This window comes from Oncorhynchus gorbuscha, linkage group LG18, assembly GCF_021184085.1.
Source record: "Oncorhynchus gorbuscha isolate QuinsamMale2020 ecotype Even-year linkage group LG18, OgorEven_v1.0, whole genome shotgun sequence".
In the NCBI taxonomy this organism is placed as follows: Eukaryota; Metazoa; Chordata; class Actinopteri; order Salmoniformes; family Salmonidae; genus Oncorhynchus; species Oncorhynchus gorbuscha.
In genome coordinates, this window is record NC_060190.1 from 61,676,491 (window position 1) to 61,693,012 (window position 16,522).

The window sequence follows — 16,522 nt, forward strand, 5'->3', positions numbered from 1 at the left end:
TCCTAGGGAGTTTTTGCTAGCCACCGTGCTTCTACACCTGCATTGCTTGCAGTTTGGGGTTTTAGGCTGGGTTTCTGTACAGCACTTTGTGACAGATGATATCAGCTGATCAGCTGGCTTTATGAATACATTTGACTGATTGATTGATATTCCATTAAAAGAAAATCAGCTGTTTCCAGCTACAATAATCATTTACAGCATTAACAATGTCTACACTGTATGTCTGATCAATTTGATGTTATTTTAATTGACAAGAAATGTGCTTTTCTTTCAAAAACAAGGACATTTCTAAGTGACCCCAAACCCGAACGGTAGTGTATATTTATATGTGACATTCTTCAAAGTAGCCACCTTTTGCTTTGATGACAGCTTTTCACACTCTTGGCCTTCTCTCAATCGGCTTCATGAGGAATGCTTTTCCAACAGTCTTGAAGGAGTTGCCACATCTGCTGAGCACTTGTAGGCTGCTTTTCCTTCACTCTGCGGTCCAACTCATCCCAAACCTTCTCAATTGAGTTGAGGTCTGGCAATTGTGGAGGCCAGGTCATCTGATGCAGCACTCCATCTCCTTCTTGGTCAAATAGCCCTTACACTGCCTGGAGGTGTGTTTTGGGTCATTTTCCTGTTGTAAAACAAATTATAGTCCCACTAAGCGCTAACCAGAGGGGACAGCATATCGCTGAAGAATATTGTGGTAGCCATGCTGGTTAAGTTTGCCATGAATTCTAAATAAATCACAGACAGTGTCACCAGCAAAGCACCCTCACACCATCACCCCTACTCCTCCATGCTTCATGGTGGGGACCACACATGCAGAGATCATCTGTTCACCTACTCTGCGTTTCACAAAGACACGGCAGTTGGAAACAAAAATCTCAAATTTTGACTCATCAGACCAAAGGACAGATTTCTACCGGTCTAATGTCCATTGCTCATGTTTCTTGGCCCAAGTAAGTCTCTTCTTATTATTGGTGTCCTTTAGTGGTGGTTCCTTTGCAGCAAATCGACCTTGAAGGCCTGATTCACGCAGTCTCCTCTAAACAGTTGATGTTAAGATGTGTCTATTACTTGAACTCAGTGAAGCATTTATTTGGGCTGCAATCTGAGGTGCAGTTAACTCTAATGAACTTATCCTCTGCAGCAGAGGTAAGTAACTCTGAGTCTTCCTTTCCTGCAGCGGTCCTCATGAGCTCCAGTTTCTTCATAGCGCTTGATGGTTTTTGCAACTGCACTTGAAGAATCTTTCAAAGTTCTTGACATTTTCCAGAATGACTGACCTTCATGTCTAAAAGTAATAATGGACTGTCATTTCTCTTTGCTTATTTCAGCTGTTCTTGCCATAATATGGACTTGGTCTTTTATCAAATAGGGCTATTTTCTGTATACCACCCCTTCCTCATCACAACACAACTGATTGGCTCAAACGCGTTAAGAAGGAAAGACATTCCACAGATTATTTTTTTAACAAGACACACCTGTTAATTTAAATGCATTCCAGGTGACTACCTCATGAAGCTGGTTGAGAGAATGCCAAGACTGTGCAAAGCTGTCATCAAGGCAAAGGGTGGCTACTTTGAACAATATATAAAATATATTTAGATTTGTTTAACACTTTTTTGGTTAATACATGATTCCATATGTGTTATTTCATAGTTTTGAAGTCTTCACTATTATCATCGTCAATGTAGAAAATAGTAGAAACAAAGAAAAACCCTGGAATGAGTAGGTGTGTCCAAACTTTTGACTGGTACTGTATGTCAAGTATGTTTATTTTGAAAGGGGGAAGGAGTGACAATCTTGTATCAGTTGGTTAGTTGTAGTAAGGTTATTGTTAACTGGTACCCAAACATCATGGGGTGATTGGGTGATTCACTTATCAGTTTTTCCTTGCAGCAAGTGGGATGTCTTGTGACTATCCTGCAAATGATGCAGGAAATGACTGAAGTTGTTGCCTTGTTTGTGCCAGCTGAAGCATGATACACAGTAGGGCAGTGTTTCCCAAACATCAAAAGGGTGCAAAGCCAATTAGCATGCTTATTTGGTGTATATTAAACCTATTGGGTGATTTTGGAGTGTGTTCAGTACTGTTCAAACCTGGGGATTTGAACTTCAACTCGTAATCTCAACAGTCAACCCATTTTTCATTTGAAAAGAGGAACTAAGGGTGGGGACTTTTATAAACAGCAGCAACCGCACTCATGCACCAATGAAACAACATGCTCTCTCAGTCGCTGTGCTGCTGATTCATTCAGATAAGACAAGTGCGCCATGTGTGTCAAGAGTACAGTCCCCTCTTGCAGTACAGGGCTCACAGAGGGACAGACAGGCAGAAACACGCTCCCATTGAGGAAACAAAGAGTTCAGTCATACAACGACCGCAGCCTGAAGGGGGATGAAGGGATCAGATGCTAGGCGTCAATAAGAAGACGCCCTACTAGATGTGCAACATGGGGTACGTTGGGTGGGTAGACTTGGTGATGAGAGCTCCAACAATTGCACCATGAGTTACTATTGTAGGACAATGCTTATTCAGATAATGACTCTTCCGTCACAGGCTTAGTGTCTGCAAACAGATTCTGAGAGACATCTCATTTTCAAAGCGTCTCATCCTCTACCTCCTCAGAAACTCCTTTCCTCTCTAGCTCTCTTCAATCACTCTCTCCCCCAGTCACTCTAATGGTGTCTGGATCCCATTCTTCAGTAGTTAGGCCTAATCTGGTCATTTCCTACACCAGGGAGCAGTCCTATAGATCGCTCATGTCTGCAGACTACCTACTCTCTCAGTCTGTTCTGCCTCAACCCTTGCGGTCCTGGACTGCTCCTGTACTGACTGTCTGCTGGATTCTGGACTGACTCTCTCTGGAAGATACCCACTCAGACTGACCTTCAATCTCATTACACCCTGGGAGAGGATCATTCCCTATTCTCAGAGAAGCTCAGCCTCTTGCCTAGCTATCTATACTCTCCCTCCTTTACCACATGTACTCGGTGAAGTAAACAATCAGAATATATCTCATGTGATTATTTGTGTGTGTATTACTGGCGTAGCACATATCCCAACAGCCCCTGCAAGGTGTGGCAGCCCCCATTTTGGGGGTTGTGGATAGCATATGAACACATCTGAAAGAAATTGCATAATTTTCTCTCAGCCTTATGGAAAAGTGGAAAATAGCAGGAAATTAGCTCAGAGATTCTTGAAGTTGGGACAATCCTTGTTCGGCAGGTAAACATTTTTTTTTTGTAAAACTAAAAAATATATTTTGTTGCATTATTTGAGTTTAAAATGTACATTTAGGGGAATTCTATAGGGTAAAGATTTGTTTTGGGAAATTTCTAAATACTTTCAATATTTTATTTCCATTTCGGCTCTATGCCTGGAAATCCCCTTGTCATGAGCAAAGAATCCCCCCCCAAAATAGCGGAAAAAGTGTTTAAATCGTTTTTTTTTTACTGATAATAAATGGATATTAACTGAAAAATGATCTTTACATATTTTTTATTTAACCTTTATTTAACTAGGCAAGTCAGTTAAGAACAAATTCTTACTTACAATGTCGGCCTACCCCGGCCAAACCCGGACGACGGAGGGCCAATTGTGCGCCGCCCTACGGGACTCCCAATCACGGCCGGTTGTGGTACAGCCCGGAATCGAACCAGGGTATGTAGTGACGCCTCTAGCACTCTTATGCAGTTTCTTATAATAGCCCTCTGTAACTTTAAATAATATTTCTCTCAAAACTGTGATTCCTAAAAGATGTCCCCGGACATTTGGTCAACTCTGTCAGGGTCAGCTATACCATAAGGACCCCTTATTCATGTCCTCATTACATGTAGCGCAACAATACCACTCATAATCTGGAAAGTGCTCTACATTTGATAGATTTAAACAAACAATATTGGATTCACCATGGTTACAACCATAAACTGTCAACTCTATCTGCCTGATATATTTGAACCAAAATTAATATTCTATTAGATTTAATTTGGTTTTAGAGTAATAAATCAACTATGGAAAACAAAATTGCTACTGTGTATACCACTTGAAAGAAGAAGAAAAATGACATTTTGTCAACTCCGTCAGAGTGCTGAAAGATCTGATAGAATGGTTATGTTTTTATAAGAGATTTTCAAATTAATAATTTTCCATATTTTACGAATGTTTGTATTAAACAAAAATACAGTGCCTTCAGAAAGCTGTGTTGTGTTACAGCCTGTGTTGTGTTATATTTTTATTTAACCTTCATTTAACCAGGCTAGTCAGTTATGAACAAATTCTTATTTACAATGACGGCCAACCCTTGCCAAACACTATCCCGGACTACGCTGGATCAATTGTGTGCCGCCCTATGGGACTCCCAATCACGGGCGCCTGTAACTTGGTTCAATCTGCGTCCAACGGACACTGGGAGAAAAATGCACCTTTCTGCAAGACAATAACCTCAAACACAAGGCCACTCGGTAGCCCATAACTTGGTTCAATCTGCTTTCCAACAGACACTGGGAGAAAAATACACCGCTCTGCAAGATAATAACCTAAAACACAAGGCGACTTAAGTTGCTTACCAGGACAACATTGAATCTTCCCAAGTGGCTTAGTTACAGTTAGACTTAAAAATCGGCTTGAAAACCTTTGGCAAGACTTGAAATTGGTTGTCTAGAAATGATCAACAACCAATTTGACAGAGCATGAATATTTTTTTAAAGAATAATGGGCAAATATTGTACAATCCAGGTGTGCAAAGCTCTTAGACAGAGAAAGACTCACAACTGTAATTGCTGCCAAAGGTGATTCAAACATGTATTGACTCAGGGGTTGAATACTTATCCAATCAAGATACACTATGTGTACCAAACACTAAGAACACCTTCCTAAAATTGAGTTGCATGCACTGTATGTTTGGTTTGAGTGTCTGTTGTCAACTCTCTGTCAGTGGTTTTTCAACTCAGTGACTGATGTAGCATATTTACTGTTAATATTCTGAAAAAATATTTAAAATCACTGTTCTGCAACATACAGTATGTTTAATCATTTGAAGAATTAGCTGTGCTAGACCTAAGGGATAATGTTTGCTTTATAAATGTTGTTTTATGTTCTAAATCTAGAAAAACATGTCAAAATGCTAATCAAATTTGCCCTGGACCTTGTAATAGTGCTATAAAACAAAAAAAAAAGAAGTTAGGAGATTTGTATCACATACTGTATTTGAATAATCTAATGTTAGAATGAAACAATCAAGGCCATTAAATACTTGTTGGACAATCAAATAAAAAATGTAATGCTTTTTATGCTGTCTGATGGAGACATAAATCCAGTTAGTTGCATTTTCTGATATTTTTATATTTTTATTAAGTTGTTCCTTTACATGCCAAATATGTGTATGTGACCAATACAATTTGATTTGATTTGTGATAGCTGATACTTTGTTGTATCAAAATATATATTTCAAAAAACATTTGTGGAAAAAAGTTGTTTGTCCCGTCTTTCAAGAATCCCTGAAATTTAAAACAGTAAAAAAAAAAATGTCAGCCTCATGGCAAAATGTGTAAAATAGCATGAGATAAGCTATAGTACAGCAAATATTTCTCTCCCCATGGAAGAATTATCATCCTTTTTTTAAAGGGAGGTTAGATGTAACAATTTATAGATGAAATACCATCTCAGTTTTTAATAAAGCATTGTGAATGACTCTATAATGAGATTATATAAAATACTGTATAAGATTATGATTCAAATGTATTCTATTGTGGGACGCTGCAGAAATGTGTTTTTGGGTGCCACCAAATCATTGGCTAGTGCCACCAATTGAAAAAGCTAGTGGGACCAGTGACACCAGGGAGATGTTAGTCTGGAGCCCTGCAACCTTACATTGTAAATATCTTAACATTTATCGACCTTATGTTATGTACTTTAACTTAACATATAACCTTTACATGCCCTCTCTCCTCCAGGGTTCAGGGTGGGTCTCTGGCCCATACATGGAGGACCTGACCCAGCCTGGGGAGTCTCCTGAGGGGCCCTGAGGGGTCAGGGAGGGGTGAGGGCATGTAAAGCAGGTACCTAGTATAGAGAGGTAAGGAGAGAGACGCACAGGGAACCGTGTTTGCGTTACCAGTGGTTGGCTCTTGAGTACCTCGCAGCTTCTTCTGCCAGTTCATCTCGTTGAAGAGGTCCTCAGAGCGCAGGAAGAAGTCGTTGATCTTGCTGCCCTGCTCGTCACGCTCCGTGGTGTAGTACACCCGCAGCTTGGACTCGTTGGTGAGGAACTCACAGATGTTGGGCACGGGGAAGACTATCTGCTCCATGGTGCGATCCAGCCGCACAATCTGGGCACAACCACATGCAGCCAGTGCTGCCCATCACAAACCCTCTCTCTCAGGGGGAGGATGGGAAACTCTAGGGCCTGGACTGGGTAGGCCCAAAACTTTATGGTTTGACAGTGGCATGTTGTTGCCTGTTCTTCATCTTGGAAAACTGGCTAAGACATGATCTGGCTATAATAGACTGTTATACAAGTGAATAGGAGTAAAGAAGGTGATTGTTTGTGTGTATAAAAGCAAAGCACAACACCTTGAACACTCATTTGATAAGCTCTTCCTTGACAGCATTCTTTCCCTAACAACATACAAAATACTGACAGCAGGCAAAGAAAGACAATATGACTGTCACATGCCTAGGATAACAAAAAGTCAAAACATATTGCCAAAATACATGTTGCAATCCACCAAAGTTAATACAGGGGTAATAAAACAGAAAACGACATGGTGAAAACAGATGGATAAAATAACTGACCTCAATTTGAGCTGTGTGCTTGGCATAGAACTCCAAGGCATCATCCCCCTCCCCATAGATCTTCAACATGGCCTGCAGCTCCTTGTTGTGGCGGGCCAACTGGATGAACGCACCAATGCATTGCATGAATGCACCAATGCCATCAGGTGATGTATCACATTATACTTATGAATTTTTATTGTACTGTCATTGGTCAAAATTTACAGTCAGCGTCTTCTAAGTCACCAACTTCATTTTTTGGGGGTCTATTTTTCCTCATTGTATCTGATAGGTGGCATGAAATGTGTTACAGTAGGTGTGTTCTGGAACTTCCTCTAGCTGCCTGTGGGGACAGGGAACTGACACTGACACCAGACTCATCTGACAGTACATGCCACTGTTTGTGTACAATATGTGGACTATTCAGTTTTCACACACTAGCATGCTGGGCATCATGCCTTGGGATCAACATTTTTATTTACATAAATGAAACTGTCTGTGTTGTTCACCCACATAACTACTGTAATAGACTGAATTGCGCCTAAAGGGGGTTAGAGTGGAAGAGCTCTGATGTAATACGTTTATAGGTTGTATAGGAGCTGTTACAGGAGGTGTAAAGCTGCATGCAGTCAGTCAGCGTTCTACAGTACCTGATGAGCCAGGATGTAGATGTTGTGGCCCACGTTTCGTGGAGAGGCAGTATGCTCTTCCTCACCATCTTCATCTTCCTCAGCAGGCTCCTCCGGCTCCACCTCTCCCTGCATGTAGGCCTTCTTTATCACCTCCACCTGCATATGAACGTCACAAACCAGACCGCCAGATAACTTCCCCTTAAAAATGTCCTCTGTGCCATGCCATGCTGCAGGTATATCTGACTACCAATACATGGCACTCACCAGTTCTTTAGGCCTCATGTTGTACAGTATCCTCTCTGCATTCTCATTGTCATGGCGACTCTCCATGATGGCCAAGAGGAGCTTGGAGGCGTTATTCTGTAACAGAGAGGGGAGAGAGGGGCAAGGGGTTAGGGTTGCACATCTTGGGGAATATTCAGAGGTGGAAACTTTCCGTGGGAATTAACGGGAATATATGGGAATTAACAGGAATATATGTAAATATATGTAAATTAATATTAATACCATTTAAATGTAGATGTGTTTTGCATTGAATATATTTACCACATCATATGGAAACAGAAACATTTTACCTCACCATAAGTAGACATAATTGCAAATGATTAAATAACTTCCAATAGATTTTTTAAAAATAAATGTAGTTAAGAATTTAACCTTAGTTGACTCTTCACATGATTTTAATGAAAAACAAAAGGTAATATTGAATGATCCTCAACGATCCATCGCATCTCCCAAAAAGGTTAACATACACCACCATTCAAAAGTTTGAAATGTCCTTTAAAAAAAAAAAAAAGCACACATTTTGTCCATTAAAATAAGATCAAATTGATCAGAAATGCAGTGTAGACATTGTTAAAGTTGATCATTTTAAAAGGCTAATTGATCATTCGAAAACCCTTTTGCAATTATGTTAGCACAGCTGAAAACTGTTGTACCAATTAAAAAAGCAATAAAACTGGCCTTCTTTAGACTAGTTGAGTATCTGGAGCATCAGCATTTGTGGGTTCAATTACAGGGTCAAAATGTCCAGAAACAAAGACTTTCTTCAGAAACTCATCAGTCTATTCTTGTTTTGAGAAATTAAGTCTATTCCATGCGAGAAATTGCCAAGAAACTGAAGATCTTGTACAACGCTGTGTACTACTCCCTTCACAGAACAGCACAAACTGACCCTAACCAGAATAGAAAGAGGAGTGGGAGGCCCCGGTGCACAACTGAGCAAGAAGAGAAGTACATTAGAGTGTCTAGTTTGAGAAACAGCAAGGGTAGCATTCCAGAGAGATATCAGAGACTGTAACATTCTTTGCTTCACGGAAACATGGCTCACTAGAGAGACGCTATCGGAGTCGGTGCAGCCAGCTGGTTTCTTCATGCATCACACCGACAGAAAGAAGCATCTTTCTGGTAAGAAGAGGGGCGGGGGGGGGGGGTATGCCTTATGATTAATGAGACGTGGTGTGATCATAACAACATACAGGAACTCAAGTCCTTCTGTTCACCTGACTTAGAATTCCTCACAATCAAATGTCGACCACATTATCTACCAAGAGAATTCTCTTCGATTATAATCACAGTCGTTTATATTCCCCCCCAAGCAGACACATCGATGGCCCTGAACAAACTTTATATGACTCTATGTAAACTGGAAACCACATATCCTGAGGCTGCATTCATTGTAGCTGGGGATTTTAACAAGGCTAATCTGAAAACAAGACTCCCTAAATTCTATCAGCATATCGATTGTGCAACCAGGGCTGGTAAAACCTTGGATCATTGTTATTCTAACTTCCGCGATGCATAGAAGGCCCTCCCATGTCCTCCTTTCGGAAAAGCTGACCACGACTCCATTTTGTTGCTTCCAGCCTACAGACAGAAACTAAAACAAGAAGCTCCCGCGCTCAGGTCTGTTCAATGCTCATCCGACCAATCTGATTCCACGCTTCAAGACTGCTTCGATCACGTGGATTGGGATATGTTCCGCATTGCGTCCAACAACAACATTGACGAATAAGCTGATTTGGTGAGCAAGTTCATTGGAAAGTGCATCGGCGTTGTCGTACCCACAGTGTCTATAAAAACATTCCCAAACCAGAAAAGGTGGATTGAAGGCAGCATTCGCGCGAAACTGAAAGCGCAAACCACTGCTTTTCAACCAGGGCAAGGTGACTGGAAAAATGACCGAATACAAACAGTGTAGCTATTCCCTCCGCAAGGCAATCAAACAAGCTAAGCGGCAGTATAGAGACAAAGTAGAGTTGCAATTAAACGGCTCAGACACAGGAGGTATATGGCAGGGTCTACAGTCAATCACGTTTTACAAAAAGAAAACCAACCCCGTCGCGGACTAGGTTGTCTTGCTCCCAGACAGACTAAATAACTTTTTTGCTCGCTTTGAGGACAATACAGTGCCACTGACACGGCCCGCTAACAAAACCTGCGGACTATCCTTCACTGCAGCCGACTTGAGTAAAACATTTAAACTTGTTAACCCTCGCAAGGTTGCAGGCCCAGACGGCATCTCCAGCCGCGTCCTCAGAGCATGCGCAGACCAGCTGGCAGGTGTGTTTACGGACATATTCAATCAACCCTTATCCCAGTCTGTTGTTCCCACATGCTTCAAGAGGGCCACCGTTGTTCCTGTACCCAAGAAAGCTAAGGTAACTTAGCTGAACAATTACCGCCCCGTAGCACTCACTTCCGTCATCATGAAGTGCTTTGAGAGACTAATAAAGGACCATATCACCTCCACCCTACCTGTTAACCTAGACCCACTCCAATTTGCTTACCGCTCCAATAGGTCCACAGATGACGCAATCGCAACCACACTGCACACTGCCCTAGCCCATCTGGACAAGAGGAATACCTATGTGAGAATGCTGTTCATCGACTACAGCTCAGCATTCAACACCATAGTACCCTCCAAGCTCGTCATCAAGCTCGAGACCCTGGGTCTCGACCCGCCCTGTGCAACTGGGTACTGGACTTCCTAACGGGCCGCCCCCAGGTGGTGAGGGTAGGTAACAACATCTCCACCCCCGCTGATCCTCAACACTGGGGCCCCACAAGGGTGCATTCTGAGCACTCTCCTGTACTCCCTGTTCACACATGACTGCGTGGCCATGCACGCCTCCAACTCAATCATCAAGTTTGCAGACGACACTACACTGGTAGGTTTGATTACCAACAACGATGAGACGGCCTACAGGGAGGAGGTGAGGGCCCTCGGAGTGTGGTGTCAGGAAAATAACCTCACATTCAACGTCAACAAACCAAAGGAGATGATCGTGGACTTCAGGAAACAGCAGAGGGAGCACCCCCTATCCACATCAACAGGACAGTAGTGGAGAGGGTAGTAAGTTTTAAGTTCCTCGGCGTATACATCACGGACAAACTGAATGTCCACCCACAAAGACAGCATTGTGAAGAAGGTGCAGCAGCACCTCAGGAGGCTCAAGAAATTAGGCTTGTCACCAAAAGCACTCACAAACTTCTACAGATGCACAATCGAGAGCATCCTGTCAGGCTGTATCATCGCCGCAACTGCTCCGCCCACAACTGTAAGGCTCTCCAGAGGGTAGTGAGGTCTGCACAACGTATCACCGGGGTCAAACTACCTGCCCTCCAGGACACCTACACCACCCAATGTCACAGGAAGGCCATTAAGATCATCAAGGACAACAACCACCCGAGCCACTGTACTCTATCATCTACTGCATCTTGCCATCTTTATGTAATACATGTATCACTAGCCACTTTAAACCTGGCCACTTTTATGTTTACATACCCTACATTTCTCATCTCATACTGTACTCGATACCATCTAATGCATCTTGCCTATGCCCTTCTGTACCATCTCTCATTCATAGATCTTTATGTACATATTCTTTATCCCTTTAAACTTGTGTGTATAAGGTAGTAGTTGTGGAATTGTTAGGTTAGATTACTCGTTGGTTATTACTGCATTGTCGGAACTAGAAGCACAAGCATTTCGCTACACTCGCATTAACATCAGCTAACCATGTGTATGTGACAAATACAATTTGATTTGATTTGAGATGCCTCAAGTCCTCAACTGGCAGCTTCATTAAATAGTACCCGCAAAACACAGTCTCAATGTCAACAATGAAGAGGCGACTCCGGGATGCTGGCCTTCTAGGCAGAGTTGCAAAGAAAAAGCCATATCTCAGACTGCCCAATAAACAGAAAAGATTAAGATGGGCAAAAGAACACAGACACTGGACAGAGGACCTTTGCCTGGAAGGCCAGCATCCCGGTGTCGCCTCTTCACTGTTGACGCTTGACCTTCACTTGAACTGGAGGGGTGTATGCTGGGTGAAGAACATTCAGAAATCTCTTCCAATACACATTGCCTGTGAGCATCAGAGGTGAACCATTTGCATACACAGCAAGACATTCATCAGCATGTCTTTGACTACATCCCTTCATTGAGTCAAAAAACTCAATGAGGACCATGAGCTGCTGCTATCGATAAGGTGTCTGATTCATAATTTTCACCTTGAATAGAAATAGAGGGACTTTTGTCAGAGGTTGCTAGTTCTGAGTGCAGAGGGAACTTTATGCACTTGGCCAAATGATTCTGCATCTTTGTTGTATTCTTCACATATGATTTGGCACAGTATTTGCAAATGTACACAGCTTTTCCTTCTACATAAGCTGCAGTGAAATATCTCGACACATCAGATATTGCCCGTGGCATTTTCCTGTAAAGATCATAAAAAGAGTAAGAAAACAACAAATATAATTCCATGTACAGATAAATAGTTGTGCAGTTAGATTAAACAACTCATTTGTAAGATAAATGTTTGATAATTAAACATGTATGGAAACAGGTGAATTAACACTCAAGCAAGCTAAAACCCACATGGTAGCAAAAACTAACGAGCAGAATTTGTTAACTAGTTCGAAATTATTTAAACACACTTTACTGTAGGCTACTATTTACTAACAAAGAAATGATCTATGTCATATAAAATACACTGCTCAAAAAAATAAAGGGAACACTAAAATAACACATCCTAGATCTGAATGAATGAAATACTATTGTTAACTACTTTTTTCTTTACATAGTTGAATGTGCTGACAACAAAATCACACAAAAATTATTAATGGAAATCAAATTTATCAGCCCATGGAGGTCTGGATTTGGAGTCACACTCAAAATTAAAGTGGAAAACCACACTACAAGGCTGATCCAACTTTGATGTAATGTTCTTAAAACAAGTCAAAATGAGGCTCAGTAGTGTGTGTGGCTCAGTAGTGTGTGAGGCCACGCCTGGGCATGCTCCTGATGAGGTGGCGGATGGTCTCCTGAGGGATCTCCTCCCAGACCTGGACTAAAGCATCCGGAGCGAGACATGATGTCCCAGATGTGCTCAATTGGATTCAGGTCTGGGGAATGGGCGGGCCAGTCCATAGCATCAATGCCTTCCTCTTGCAGGAACTGCTGACACACTCCAGCCACATGAGGTCTAGCATGGTCTTGCATTAGGAGGAACCCAGGGCCAACCGCACCAGCATATGGTCTTACAAGGGGTCTGAGGATCTCATCTCGGTACCTAATGGCAATCAGGCTACCTCTGGCGAGCACATGGAGGGCTGTGCGGCCCCCCAAAGAAATGCCACCCCACACTATGACTGACCTACTGCCAAACCAGTCATGCTGGAGGATGTTGCAGGCAGCAGAACGTTCTCCACGGCGTCTCCAGACTGTCATGTCTGTCACATGTGCTCAGTGTGAACCTGCTTTCATCTGTGAAGAGCACAGGGCGCCAGTGGCAAATTTGCCAATCTTGGTGTTCTCTGGCAAATGCCAAACGTCCTGCACGGTGTTGGGCTGTAAACACAACCCACACCTGTGTCCGTTGTGCCCTCATACCACCCTCATGGAGTCTGTTTCTGACCGTTTGAGCAGACACACGCACATTTGTGGCCTGCTGGAGGTCATTTTGCAGGGCTCTGGCAGTGCTCCTGCTTGCACAAAGGCGGAGGTAGCGGTCCTGCTGTTGGGTTGTTGCCCTCCTACGGCCTCCTCCACGTCTCCTGATGTACTGGCCTGTCTCCTGGTAGCGCCGCCATGCTCTGGACACTACACTGACAGAAACAGCAAACCTTCTTGCCACAGCTCGCATTGATGTGCCATCCTGGATGAGCTGCACTACCTGAGCCACTTGTGTGGGTTGTAGACTCCATCTCATGCTACTACTAGAGTGAAAGCACAGCCAGCATTCAAAAGTGACCAAAACATTAGCCAGGAATTATAGGAACTGAGAAGTGGTCATCACCTGCAGAACCACTCCTTTATTGGGGGTGTCTTGCTAATTGCCTATAATTTCCACCTGTTGTCTATTCCATTTGCACAACAGCATGTGAAATGTATTGTCAATCAGTGTTGCTTCCTAAGTGAACAGTTTGATTTCACAGAAGTGTGATTGACTTGGAGTTACATTGTGTTGTTTAAGTGTTCCCTTTATTTTTTTGAGCAGTGTATATTCACCCTCACCCTGTATTGTAATCAAAACTTACCGGAAAGCATGTAGTCCTTGGCTCAGACAGTGTAGTAGTGTGGCCTCAATAGCATCTCATTAGTGTGCAAGATCTTGAGAATCAGCTGTACATGTGATGGAAGAGTTCACTGCACATGTGATGGAAGAATGCACTGTGCCTTGCAGAGGGTTGCAATTCCATAGAATTGGGGATAGTTTAACCAAAATATGCCACAAGACCTAGAATCACCTTATGTGTATCCAACAAAAAAGGTTCACTGTTATAAGCTAACTTTATTGATGAATTTAAGCAAAATTCCCAAATTTCCCGGGCATAACTTCCCATGGAAAATTTCCTGAGAACATTTCAGACCCTTTGCAACCCTACAAGGGATACAGAACATCAGGAGGATGAATAACATTCAGGATGTCATGACTGCTGTTGGTTAAAAAATGCATTAAACCAAGACAGAACAAAGAAATATGTCAAATGGATAATAAAGGAAAACAAACAGGGTGCAACATCACTACTAAACCAAGACAACCTTGAGCTCCAGCACCAGGTCCATCCTCTTCTTGCCCAGGGGGTTGATGTCATTGAGGATCAAAGCGATGATGATGTCGATACCGTTGCATTCATGAGTGGCGATGCAGTTCTGACAGAAAAACAGACAAACAGGAAACTTTTTGACGTTGTGTTTATGATTGAGTCAAAATATCTCCAGATTAACCGGAAAACAATATTACAAAGGCCTTTGTTTAGTCTGACATGATCCTGCAAGAAAAAGCCATGCAAGGAACACATTTGTATGGAGGTGTGTACTGGGACCTATCTGGGCTTGTAAAGAGAATTTAAAAGCTTAATTAAAGCACTGCCAAATAAGACCAACCCTGCAATTACTGAAATGGAGACAGCAGTTATACGCAAACACTGGGTCATTTGACTACAACGTTTCATGATACTCCATCCACACAGAAAAACACAACTTTTGATCTAGGTAGCAGGAGGTGTGAGTGTGTGTGCCCACCTGGTTCTCATGGCAGGGTCCCTGGCAGTACTCTGTGAGGCTCTCTACTGTCTGGTTGATGAGGCCTACGTTCTTCTCATTGATGTAGAGTCCCAGCAACCCCAGGCCTCCCGTGGTGCTGCCACAGATACAGTCCAGGAACTGCAGCGTCTCACACACCAGGTTATAGTTGTTCTTGTTGTTCTGACACCTCAGGAAGTTCTGGAGCGGAAAGAGACACACAACTTATAAATTAGAGACACACTAATTCATACATTCACTCTAAACATTATGAACAATAACCTTAGATCCCTCTATGAACAAATGGGTTATTCCACTGAAAAACTACAAAAGTACTGGCTTTGAGTATAATATTATCAGAAAATATAAATGATTAATGTGCTATGTTAAAAAAGGCTGCCTGTTATAGTTGCCCACTGCCTAAGAGGCGGTGCATTTGCGTAAGGCCCAGTATATTACATTTACATTTACATTTAAGTAATTTAGCAGACGCTCTTATCCAGAGCAGCAGAGCCGAGCTCCCTGCCATCCAGGACCAATGCAACAAGTCTGCAACCAACAGGACCCTGAACAGCTTCTAGCCCAAAGCCATAAGACTGCTAAATAGTTAGTTAAATAGTCAATGAAATATAGTTGAAGTCGGAAGTTTACATACACTTAGGTTGGAGTCATTTAAACTCGTTTTTTACCCACTCAGCACATTTCTTGTTAACAAACTGTGGTTTTGGCAAGTCGGTTAGGACATCTATTTTGTGCATGACACAAGTCATTTTACCAACAATTGTTACAGACAGATTATTTCACTTATAATTCACCGTATCACAATTTCAATGGGTCAGAAATGTACATACACTAAGTTGACTGTGCCTTTAAACAGCTTGGAATATTCCAGAAAACTATGTTGTGGCTTTAGAAGCTTCTGATAGGCTAATTGAGATAATTTGAGTCAATTGGAGGTGTATCTGGGATGTATATCAAGGCCTATGTTCAAACTCAGTGCCTCTTTGCTTGACATCATGGGAAAATAAAAAAAAATAATCAGCCAAGACCTCAGAAAAACAATTGTACACCTCCACAAGTCTGGTTCATTCTTGGGAGCAATTTCCAAACGCCTGAAGGTACCACGTTCATCTGTACAAACAAATTATGAAAAAAAGAGACACTAAATATTCTAGTTTTTTTACTTCATATTTTTTGTAGATTTTTTGGGAAGCCTGGCTTCCCTTGGCATCCATGAATACACACCACTGGTTGTTTACGAAGCATGTGACAAATCAAATGACATTTTATTCAAGTTTAAATCAATGGCTGGATTATTTAGGGATGAGACGCAACCATTAAACCATGATTAGCTTAGCCCGCTGTGTTTGCCTCAGGATCAATCCAAACAGGCCAAATACAGTGCACAAAACTGATGGTGAGCCATGTTGATTCAGCATCCAGCTATCTGTCAATGATGTGGACTCTTGACCTTACTCCACAGAGTATGTTAGTGGGGGAAGTTCAATGTCTGTCTGAGATATTGAACCTCCCCATTTAAAAACACAACCACACTTGTCCTCGAAGTGAAACCAGACCAACCACTAT

The 16,522-nt window shown here is 42.2% G+C and overlaps 1 protein-coding gene across 13 annotated transcripts in view; it reads right to left on the reverse strand.

Annotated features, from left to right (window-relative positions):
• LOC124003962 (inositol 1,4,5-trisphosphate receptor type 1-like) overlaps positions 1-16,522 on the reverse strand; it is a 155,899-nt gene that overhangs the window by 46,725 nt on the left and 92,652 nt on the right. For 7 of the 13 annotated variants that reach the window (XM_046312655.1, XM_046312649.1, XM_046312654.1 and 4 more), the window contains 6 exons: positions 14,936-15,136; positions 14,453-14,563; positions 7,666-7,761; positions 7,420-7,557; positions 6,791-6,889; positions 6,090-6,324 (listed from right to left, as the gene is read on the reverse strand). In XM_046312655.1, the coding sequence (XP_046168611.1) occupies positions 6,090-6,324; positions 6,791-6,889; positions 7,420-7,557; positions 7,666-7,761; positions 14,453-14,563; positions 14,936-15,136 (880 nt within the window). Of the gene's footprint in view, positions 1-5,182; positions 5,494-6,089; positions 6,325-6,790; positions 6,890-7,419; positions 7,558-7,665; positions 7,762-14,452; positions 14,564-14,935; positions 15,137-16,522 lie in introns of those variants that run through there. The other 6 variants (XM_046312658.1, XM_046312660.1, XM_046312656.1 and 3 more) reach the window with 3 other exon arrangements.